This window comes from Anabas testudineus, chromosome 11, assembly GCF_900324465.2.
Source record: "Anabas testudineus chromosome 11, fAnaTes1.2, whole genome shotgun sequence".
Taxonomy (NCBI): Eukaryota; Metazoa; Chordata; class Actinopteri; order Anabantiformes; family Anabantidae; genus Anabas; species Anabas testudineus.
Window position 1 is genome coordinate 5773503 of NC_046620.1, and position 11418 is coordinate 5784920.

Genomic DNA, 11418 nt, shown 5'->3' on the forward strand with positions numbered 1-11418 from the left:
GACTATTGTGAGTGGTATATGTTGCAGAGACGAGTATGCAGAATAACCAGTTGGAAAGAGTCACTTAAATCAAATTCATCCTTCAGGGGACAAATGGGAGATAACAGGTAACGTGTGAGATAAGACAGCCAGGTAAAGCAGATGCACTGTGCTCTGGCAAACTCATTACATCATGAGAAACTCATGCATGAATTTAATAAACCTGAGTGCCACTAATTGAGAGGTTCCCATCACCTAGAAATAGGACAAATCAGAGTGTGGGGTGCAGCTACATACAAGGACTCTAACAGGAGCTAATCTACTGAAAACAGACAGGAAGCCACTGATGAAAAAGACACTGAGAAATTGGTGTGAACACTCTCTGGCAGCTCAGGTGGAAGCAGTGAGGAGCTTTATTTATGCTTGATGTTTTATCTCAGGAGACAGAATGGTTATCTACAACTCCATTTAAATAATTTACTCTCATGCACCTGATGGATGGAGGGGGACGTACAGTATATACTGCAGTATAAATGTACAACATACAGTATGTACACAGTAACTCAGTTAACAGACATTTCACACAATCAGAGCACAGTTGGACATCCTGGTGATCCTTAAGGTAAGAGAATGATGCAATGTGTATTTATCAGGGTCATAATAAATACTGTAAGACTCAATGAAAGCTGAAGAAACTTCTGAATCTGAATCTCACTTTCAGTAGGTTCGGCATGTCACACATTTGGTCCTCGACTCTGAAACCACGTTTCAGGTGAAGTATTTTCTACTGGCTGCAGCAGTGAGGACAAACAGCTTAAACGGCTGAACTGCTTTATTCAGGAACATTAAATTTCACTTCAAACACTGAATTTAAACAAAAGATTTCATGTTTTTATTAAACTCCAGCCACAATCTTTCCCTAACCTCAACCATATGCTAAATGCAAAACGGCGAGGGTTTGCATTATTGAAGTTCTTGTTCTGTTTTTAGTACAGTTTCAGTATAAACTAATGTACAACTATAATATTTATCAGCATGATAAAATGCAAAGAAATTACAAAACTACAAAAACGTACAACAACATTTTCAGAAGCACAAAGCAAAATTTGTAGATTGGGCTCCAGAAGTAAGAAAACCTCAGTCTTAATGGGACTGACATTTATAATCCAACCTGTGAACGAAGTCTTTCCCAACAGTAAGGATGAAATTTCATTCTTCTCTGTCGTAACAACAGGACAGAGTGGACCGGATGCTGTTTAGGTTTTCAGTCAGCAGAGATTACAACCAGAAAATTCAGAGAATACTAGTAAAGGGATCACTAGTGAGTGTTATGGCCAACAAGTTATGATGACGCAAGTTTCCTCGTGCGTAATGCATTTTTTCTATGATCATTATTTCATTTTATTTAAAATCACAAATTCAATTTCTAATGGCAGCTGCTACTGTATAGTGCATGAAGTAACCTCCACATGTGCATATTTGTTACTATAACCCCATGATAGACTGGTGACCTGTCCAGGGTGTACCCTGCCTCTTGCACAATGACCCCCTGACCCTTTAGAGACAAAGCAGTTAAGATGTTGTTGCTGTGCTGGAAGGAGGATAACAGCTACATCATGAAAAGCTTAATCATGCGATAAAATGAATGGCAGCTTATCGGTCGGTACCCATGTCAAACACTTCTGTTTGCAGTACTCCAGCAGAACACTTGCCAGCATTTCAGCATTAGATTGTTGAAATGTTCAAATACCGATTGGTATCCAGCATCAATCAGACTCAACATCAGGCTGCATCAGAGCATTTTACTGGTCTGAGAGTCATGAGCTTTGTAAGTCACGCTGATGTTCGTGGACGGTGCCGTCTCCATCCTGCTGCGGAGGTCTCTGGTGTCATTCAGAGGACACTCGCTGGGTGCCCGGCACCAGAAAACCTGCTTGTAGGAATTCCTGAAGTTCTCCGACAGGAAGGCGTAGATGACAGGGTTGACGGAGGAGTTGCTGTAAGCCAAGCAATGAGCCACCATCCTGAACACGAACGAGGCCTGGTTCAGGGGGAAAGAGCCAAACTCCACCCACAGGTGGACGATGTGATGAGGCAGCCAGGACAGACAGAAGACCACAACAACCACCAGGACTGTCTGTGCAGTCTGTGAAGAGATAATGATGGGCAATATAAAATGTCATGTGGTCAAATAGAAGTGAACTGTAACTGGGCAGCCTGAGGAGGAGGGGAACCAGGAGGTAATGATGGGTAATATAACCTGATCAAATAAAATAAAAGGAATTTTATCAGGGACAGTGCCGAGTTTATAGTGGTGCAAAGTGAAGAAAACCAGCTATGTTTTTATATTCCTACTAACTGAAGTATGTTATCAACTATCCTTTGACTGTTTTACATGCAAATCTACAACGTGTTGCCGTTTTCTCCAGGAAGCTTTATGCTCATTTTGCTTTTGAGCTGCACTATATCGCAGCCATATCAGTCACTGAAGGAGATATCAGGAAAGGATGGTAACATTAGTCCCACATTTACAGGGACATCATTACTGTGGAGCATGCTGTCAAATGGAAATGCAGAAGAAACTGCTGCCACCGACCTTCTTTTTGGAGAACTCAGATTTTTTGGAGACATTCTTCAGCTTTTTGTGCAGATGGTTTAAAACCTGCAATAATAAAGATGATAATAAAACATGAAGGCGTTGAGCTCGTACATATTTCTCTATATTTTAATATTCTGCCAAGTTTTTTGTGTTAAAATAACCCTTTAACCTGCTTGGACAGACACGAGAAGAACATAAATGAACTTCTGCAGAATTACTAACATGGCTTTGTGCGCATTCTTACACTCGTGATTCGTGCGCTCCCACCTTTGCGTAGCAGACAGATATCAGAGTGAGAGGCAGCAGGTATCCAAAGATGAAGGTGCACATCACGTAGACCTTCCTCTGGTGATCCGGCCAGACCTCCCAGCAGAAGGTGAGGTTGTCCTCGCTCTCCACGATGCTCTGGTAATGCGCCACCGGAGATGCCATGACCAGAGACAGGATCCAGATCAGCACCACTCCGAGCATGGCATGCTTCCCGACCCGGATCGACGAGGATTTCCTGGCGTGGACGATGGCCACGTACCGGTCCACAGACATCGCCGACAGAGTGAAAATACTGACCAGCATGGACACAGTGAAGAAATAGTGGATGAACTTACAGATGAAAGCTCCCAACACCCATGTGGGCAGCATGTAGATAGTGGACTGGAAAGGGACGCAGAAGAGCAGGTAGGACAGGTCCGCCACGCTCAGGTTGAGGATGAAGATGTTGGTTGTGCTCCTCGGTTGTCCTGGTTTACTGCGCGCCAGCACCGTGATCACCATCGTGTTCCCAAGCACACCAAGAATGAAAATAAGTCCAAAGACCAGGAGAGAAATAAAGTTGTCTACACCCATTCCTAACACCAGCTTAGCGGGCAGCCTCACAGTGTTGGCGTTGAAAGGCTGGCTCTGGTTTTCCACCTGTAGCTCCATCTTCTCCATCTTTTTTTTTAACGAACCCAGAAAAGTTACATGTTGATAAAGACGCGCAGTAAATCATCCACACAGAGCTCGGTGTGAGGATGCATTTTGTCTTGAATAAAGGTGGAAAGGAGCTCGTGTATTTACAGGCTGCTCCCTTCCTTCCTTGGCAACGTCACCAAGCTGTGCGCAGCCGAGCTCACCAATACCTTCCCACTGTTTAGATGGGAACATGCAGAAATCCTCAGCTACACACTGCTTCAATTATTCACACATGTTGAGTTTTCATTTATTAAAACAAGTAAACAAACGTCTGCCAGTCATGAACACTTTGGTATATGTTGTAAAAGTTAATGAGTGTTAGATTTCTTTATGTGTTGAATCCACCATCCTTAATCTTTATTTATTACTATTTAGAGGTTTATATCATCATATTTACTGGATTTGTTCTGTTGTGAAGCTTCAGGACTGTGAGATGTTTATTATTTAGCCTCATCTCATTGATGTAAATGAAGTGGACACATTAATAGAAACACCTGTCAGTATAATAGGATTCAACAGAATTAATCAGTGAACAGTTTTAATAAGACACAGTTTACAGCAGGACTATTGTATTGAAGCTGATCACTAGCTGAGGCTACCTAATAATAATAACTCTTCTCATTTTTCATCAGTCGCCTGCGGCCTCCTGTCCCTGTCCTTGATCTGCTCTAGACCAGGTCTGGGAACAGCTGTATTGTCATTATGCAAGCATGTGAGTCTCCCACAGACCAGTTCTGAGAGATCTGCTGGAGGGATAACCATCTGGAAATGACGACAGACATGATGCGCATGCTATGTAACCTGAGATGCTGATGTTATCTCGGCGTCCACTTGTCCTTAGATGATTGTTCACATTTGAAGTTTTTATTGTTTGTTGTTTATTATTTATTATTGGTGTTAATTCAACACAGCAGCTTCACTCCTTCTGTGCTCAGAATCTAAGGATGTGGAGGTGATGGTGTTAATGTGGTGATCATTTTAATGAGGAGGATGAAGATACGCTTATGACCAATTTTCCCATTTACACTTGTCTGAAAATGAATAGCAGTCATTATATCACTTTTTATCATGACGTTATTATAGTTTTGGAGCACAGCTCATATTTTGTAATTAGTTCCTCAGTTAATGTCCTGAAGCAGCCTGAAGTTTCCATGGTGACTCTTTACTCCATCGACCGAGATGTTATCCCTGTTTCTGCCGGGTTAGAATGAAGCTTGTTAAACTGGAGCTTTGAGAGACAGTTCAGTTTTCCTACAGATGCTGTTCATCACTTATTCTTACAGAAGCTTTACAAGGTCAGGTCTGTTTTAAGAAACACGGAGCATGAATCGTGTCCCGCTACCTGAATGATGCTCTCCATGGTGATGAATCATGTCGGTGCCACAGACAGTTCATCTCTCCACCTGCAAAACTTGTCTGGTTCAGGTTGAACTCAACCTGACTGACCTGACTCAACTGAACAACCTCACAAAGCTGCGAGCAGCTGAGGTGTGTGATAAAAACTATGTAGTGTGCAAATGTGCCCAACATTAAACACCAGGATCTTTCTTATACAGCAGATTTTTACAATTATCCTTAATGTTAAGTTAAAATAAAGTGTGTTTATTGTAAAACCAATGAAGAAATTATCTTGTCATCTACATTTTATTGTGATTTAGTGTCCATTGCCTCTTGTTCTGTACGTATGCCACATATTGGTTCCTCTGTTGGGCGCTGAGAGGTTTCATTCTCCTTTTACTCTTTTCTTTTTCTTTTGTTGTTGTCTCATATCGTGATCAAGACTCTACAGACAGAGGATGCCTGTTATTTGATGTGAAGCCCTAAGAGTCAGATCTCGTTAGGTTACGCTACAGCGTATAGAAAAAAAAACAGATTTTCATTTGCCACAAAGGGTGAAATAATGAGGGTCTGATGTTTGAAGTCTCAGTGATACCATAATATAATACCACAGACCACTTGTGTGATTTTCTTTACCAACCTTGGAAGAGCCAAAGAGGAGACGCACTGCTGTGGATCCAGCTGCTCCTCCTCTCAGGTGGTTATCCCTTCAGCTCAGACCTGTTGTTACCATGACACTGAGCCATGAGACGAGACCACAGCAACATCATCCATTTACCCTAATAATTTGAAATTGACTTACTGTGCCTGCTAAATAGGAACCACACACATTGCCGTCTGGGTTTAGTCACATATCATATTCAGGCTGTTGACAATATTGAGGGTTGGAAAATGGAGGAGCTTTAGATAATTTAATTTGAATGATCAAGATGAAGATAATCTTATTAAATAAAATTTGTAGATTCATTCTTATTAAACAACAAAAGTTGAGGTCAGTCACATTGAAATCATTTCTATGTGCATTCTTTTCAGCAGACACAATAACGGGGGTTCCTGCAGCTTTAACAAAAACACTTTATAAAATGCAGATACACATGTTCGTCCATAGTTCATAGCAAAATAACCTGACTGTATCAACTTCAACACATGTTTAGAGTGTTGTGCACACTAACGTGACCTTGGCAGTCCACTGAAGACGCAGCCGTCGACAACATGTGGCTCAACTTTTTCTGACATCTACTGCCATCATTTCCAGACCAAAGCCATCCTATTCAAATATTAGCAGATAACTTTAGCATGAAACTGTCTCCAGGGAAAAATACTGAATTTACCACCCAGCTACATTTATATATTGTGAGTTATACTGTGATGATCGTCTACTCGTTTGGTGCACTCCTCTATTTGTTTTTTATGTTTGCTGTAGCTATTTATGTTCTTTGCAGTGAATTTTTCACCTCTTCCCTCATGTGTTTTATTTCTGGTTTTGTGCAGTTAAATACATGTATAACCTAAAGCTATTCAAGGTCATAGCTGTGCAGTATATGACATTCATTCAAGCAACATTATTTATTCAGATATTCTAAGCAATCAGAATAAAATCCCATTTAAGAGTCATAGAAACATAAACTAGTATTTTAAAATCTTCACAGGCAGTGAAAGACGTTTGAGGCCAGTATGCAGTTCATTAAATGATGCATATGCACAAGCTGTAACTAATTAAGATCAGTGCATCATATGGGAAATCTAAGGTTAATAAGTTGTTTGCTTGTAAACTCACAAGATTTAAATGAGAGCAGGGAGATGAGCTGCTTTAGAAGATTAAACAGTACAACGTCATAGATGAATATCAAGAGATGACTGTAAATTTCAACGTTTCACCAGGAAAATGTGACGCAAAGACCACTGCTGAGTGCAAAATGTGCAAAATTCAGACTGTTTTTATGACCAAAAGCAAATATAAAAACAGTTTGATGGTTAGAAAACACAAACTGGCTTCAATCATATACCAAAAGTCTAGGTTGAATTTGAAGCTTGGAAGTAAAAGGTAGAATATGAGTCAAACTTGTAAGAATCAGAAGGAGGAATACGTCTCATCTGTTGCAGCATGAAGTTCCTCACACCAGCAGTAGAGGGAGTGAGGGAGGTTTGCCTCTGCACTCATCATTAGAACAGGATTCATCTTTCCTAAGTGACACTGTGCCAAGTGCAAAGACAAACATGTGTGTTATCAGATGTTGTCTGGAGCCAGAGGCAATGTACTTGTATTTTCAAACCTTTATTTGCTCAGATAAATGTGTGTGGACGTGTGTGCTCAGAGTCACTAGCTGCCAGTTTTCCGGGACACTGAGCTGCAGCACTGAAGCTGATTTAAGTTGTTCCACATTCTCTACATGCAACATGTGTTCGGAGGCTTTTAAATGTTGCAGCATGCAAATTATGTTGTAAGATATGTTTTTCAAAATCTACTTTTCTTTGATATACAGCTTTTCAGTAAAAAATACAAGCTAGCTGCAAATGTCAGGAGGCTGCAGGTATTTGTCAGGCAGTCATCCCTGTTCCTCCATCTGCACTTTACATGAGCATCACCAGCACCGAGAGTGAAATATTTGAATGTCATGAAGGCTGCCAAGTCTTATTATTCTAAAAACCAAAAGGCTGCACTTTGTTTCAGAGCTTGTCGGTCTCACAAGTGTTATCAAGTGTGATAAAATAGAGGAAGCCTTCAGCAGCACTTCACTGAACTGGTGCAGAACATAGATGGACATATTGAAAAACTCTGCTGGTTCTTCCAGGAAAATAAAGCAGAGAATTTTAGAGTAAAAGCATCTTCCTGTATTCAGTGAGCTGTGTTGTTTACTAAAATGGTTCAGTCCCCCTCAAACACACTGGACCAGACTGATGATACATGTACATGTGTGCTGCATCTGCTTAGATGAAAAAGTCATCATGGCCACGAAGGCTCGCACAGCGCTCTGATCCAGGATGTTCACCTGCTTTCTACGGTGCCACCTGACGCATAACAGCCCATTTCTACCCACTACAGAATAATTTAAAAAACACACCAGTAAATCTAAAGAGCACGAATCACTGTGAATGACTTTAATGTCTGCCGAAGCTACACGTTCGATAATCAAAGGATGCTTTGAATTTCTGTGAGAAAATGCCGTTTGCACACTATTTCATAGGCGTGATGCAGAAGAAAAAGTAAAGAAACAGCTGGAGAAGGACAGATTACAGTACTGTAAGTAAGAAGCCTCCTCTAAAATACAAAAACATGCAAAATAATTCAACATTATGTAATCCCTTATCCCCTCTTTATTTGTGACTTTTAAAATCAGAAACAGCTATTTCTGTCTCTTTTAATTCAAATAGCAGCAGTGGCCCTGAAATATCCGTCAGCCCTCGGGTTGAAACAAGAGAGCATGATATTGTTGAGATGCCAAACAAATGATAGCTTTATGCTCGAGCCCTGCGCAGTTGCTCCTGCCAAATGTTGATGGAATCACTGGCTTTCATCCACTAAGACATTTGCATTGAGTTGTTTACAGGCCAAAAGCATTGGTGTGAGGAGGCAGGGGGAAAAACTCATTCACATCTTACAGATCCTATTAGTTCAAACAAAGATGGTCACAGCACAGAAGAAAATTAGCCATGCATAACGTTTTTGAATGACAAGGTAACTTTAAAAGCATAGATAGATAATAAATGCAAAATAAAACACAATTCAGGCACAGAAAGAGGGAAGTGACTAGTCTTTTCTTGGCTCAAGTACGTACTAGATGGTGACATCAGCTGCTGTTGTCATCTATAGGCTGCAGGGACTGAATGTAGCCTATAGTTTGGTAGCATGAAAACTATCCCTGTTTTACCTTGAGTCATTGTGAGGTAAACAAAAGTGATACGAGCAATCAACTCATGCTACATCGTCTGATTTTCAAGGCTTCCTGCAGACAAATACTGCAAGGATTCTTCAGGGACTTCAGCAGAACATACGTGGCGTTCAGATCTGCTCCTCCCAATGAAAAATCACATCAACCACTGCAGCTGTGTGACTATGTTTTTCATATTCATATATTAATAAAGGTAACATACATGAAGTTGAGGGATCACCGATAATATTACCAGTGATCCTCAGAGAGGTGTGGATGTGTGTACCAGAATGTGTCCATCCAGTGGTTGTTAACATGTTTTAGTAAAAACCAAATACAGAATATCGACCTCATGGTCCGACTGGCAGGATTCATCCTCTGGTCAATTTTATGCAGGTGTGCTAAAGATTGGTTTTGCTGTTGGTCACTTATAGAAAGAGAAGTTAATTCTACACTGATCTTGTCTTTTAACACTCTCTGTGGATCAAACTGTGACTGTATGTCTAAAGTCGGGGAACCTCGCTGGCTGATGGCTGCATTAGCACTCAATCACTCAGGTTACAGAAGTCATACAAACTCATCTGGTCATTTTCTGCACATGTGATAGAACAGAGGACGGCTTTCTTTCTTTCTCCCTCTCTCCAGCAGCAGATAGATATTCAGCTGCCGCTCAGAGTGGGCGTCTTGGTCTAGATCAACATTCCTGCTGAGGTTCGAGGATATCTCCCGTGTTTTTGTCCCACATCTCTCTTCCATGGTCGCTATTGTTTCCCCTGCGCTCGTCCTCGACCCTCCAGCCTCAGGAACAAATCCAAGACTCTTCTGGACATGAGGGCACAAGCAGTGTGGTCAGCCCACTCCCTGCATTCCTGCACCCTACCTCTGTCAGGCCCGTGGGTGGTGCACTGAGGCTCGGCCGTGCAGAACAAACAGACAGAGCACTGTGCACAAGGCAGAGTGGACCGACACTGGGTCTATCCCCATTTTACTCCAGGCAGCCACGTTGGCTCCAGAGACATCTATGGATCCAAGGAACGGGTTCACACATATTCAGGATTGTATTCATCGATTGCAACCACAGTTGCAGTTATATTGATTTTACTCTTTGTATGTGGTTGTCACACAGTGTAACAGAACAATATAAAATGGTTCAGACGGGAGGTCATGCACAATAAAGTGATGCACAAACTAACAGGAAAAGCCATAATTTTAACTCTACACTCACTCTGCATTTTTTCATCTTATTTGATCTTTCTCTATTTCGTGCAAAGTCTTGATCTACTCCTAATGAGTGCAAACATCAGCAACAGGACTGGAGAAGAGAGAAACAGGATTAAAACAGTATTATTCTCCAATGAATCTTACTCTATAGTGATGCCACAGCACATAGACACGTCCTCTTTCGCTCCCATTCCCACATTTAACACACAGTGAAGCTCTGATCTCTCACCATCTTCTCATACCCTGATTCAAACATATCTAAAAATGATCCCACACTTCATTGGAGTCAATATTTTGAGGGTTCATATATTTCCAGGTCCATCTGACGCCACATTGCTCCATTTGAACCGAAGTTTTATTTTTTACTCTCTAAAAGTTTGTTTCAGACTTAAAATAAGAAGCAGCCATAACAAAAAGGCATCTGTTCTAAAATATTAATATTCCAATGCTGCATGGGTGTTTTGTAACACAACTTATCGTGCAACAGATCCTGCTTTGTTCACCAGCTGCTGCAGCCAGATATAACAACATGTCCAGTCCTGCCTGCAGTCTTACAATATTGACGACGGCAGAAGAAATTAAAATTTATAAAGGTAAACATCTGCACATGTTTAGAGCCAAAGTGACACTGACAATAAGAAAAACTTCTCACAGTGAAATAAATGTTTAACTTTCATTCCTGAGTCTAAAAACTTCACAATCTTCTCACTCTTCTGCTTTTTTAGGAGTTTTTTTATTGTATGATCGGCTGCGATGGAGCAGCAGATGTTTGAACTCATATGCTCAAACATTATCAGGACTTGAAAGTTGACCCTCGATACTGGGGTCATCAACTGACTTTAGATTGGAGCTTTATGTTGGCCTTTAACGACCACTAACATTACAGTAAAAGATAAAGTTTACTTAGGTTTTTCATGTTCACAATTCATCATTTTAACTCATAAACCTGCAGGTTAGCTGGAGCTGCATGGATTTCATTGATTTCTATTTGAAAACACAAAACTTTGAGAATCCAAAGATGCAAAGTCACCACACGTTTAGTTCATTGCCGTGCTCGTGTTCACAGGTTTTCACACAACAAGCTTCGTCTTTCTTCTGGTTCTCCATTTGTTAATCTGTGTGACTGTACATCCAAGCTAACTACAATCCATTAAGAAGACATATGAGGCTGATTCAACAATGGTGTCACAGTGCAGTGGGCTGCTTTGCATCAGCCTGTGAGTTCAGACTCAGAGATAACCCTTGTTGTCCCTGCGGCCGGGGTGAGCCAGATGGGGAGAGAAACAATGGCCGGGCCCATGCGGAGGGCGGCAGTGACTGACACAGCCACTGAACCTCAAAGAATGCCTGGAACCGGGCCAGAGCCATGGATCACACCGTTGCAAATCCCCCCCAACCTGACTCTCCTCATGTCCCATGGTGCCCCGGGACTGAGAGGACTACACCTTCAAAGACAGCCCC

General features: G+C 41.4%; 1 protein-coding gene across 1 annotated transcript; it reads right to left on the minus strand.

Moving 5' to 3' along the window:
• Nucleotides 1-1771: 1771 nt before the first annotated feature.
• Nucleotides 1772-3499, minus strand: galr1a (galanin receptor 1a). The gene is made up of 3 exons (XM_026347395.1): nucleotides 2846-3499; nucleotides 2576-2641; nucleotides 1772-2125 (listed from the first exon to the last, which is right to left on the minus strand). The coding sequence occupies exons 1-3, from the start codon at nucleotides 3497-3499 to the stop codon at nucleotides 1772-1774; spliced, it is 1074 nt and encodes a 357-aa protein (XP_026203180.1).
• Nucleotides 3500-11418: the final 7919 nt, after the last annotated feature.

Coding starts and splice junctions, on each gene's coding strand:
- galr1a (XM_026347395.1), bottom strand. CDS start 3,499: ATGGAGCTACAGGTGGAAAACCAGAGCCAGCCTTTCAACGCCAACACT. Junction 2,642..2,845: donor TATCTGTCTGCTACGCAAAG/GTGGGAGCGCAC, acceptor TTATTATTGCAG/GTTTTAAACCATCTGCACAA. Junction 2,126..2,575: donor CTGAGTTCTCCAAAAAGAAG/GTCGGTGGCAGC, acceptor ATCTCTTCACAG/ACTGCACAGACAGTCCTGGT.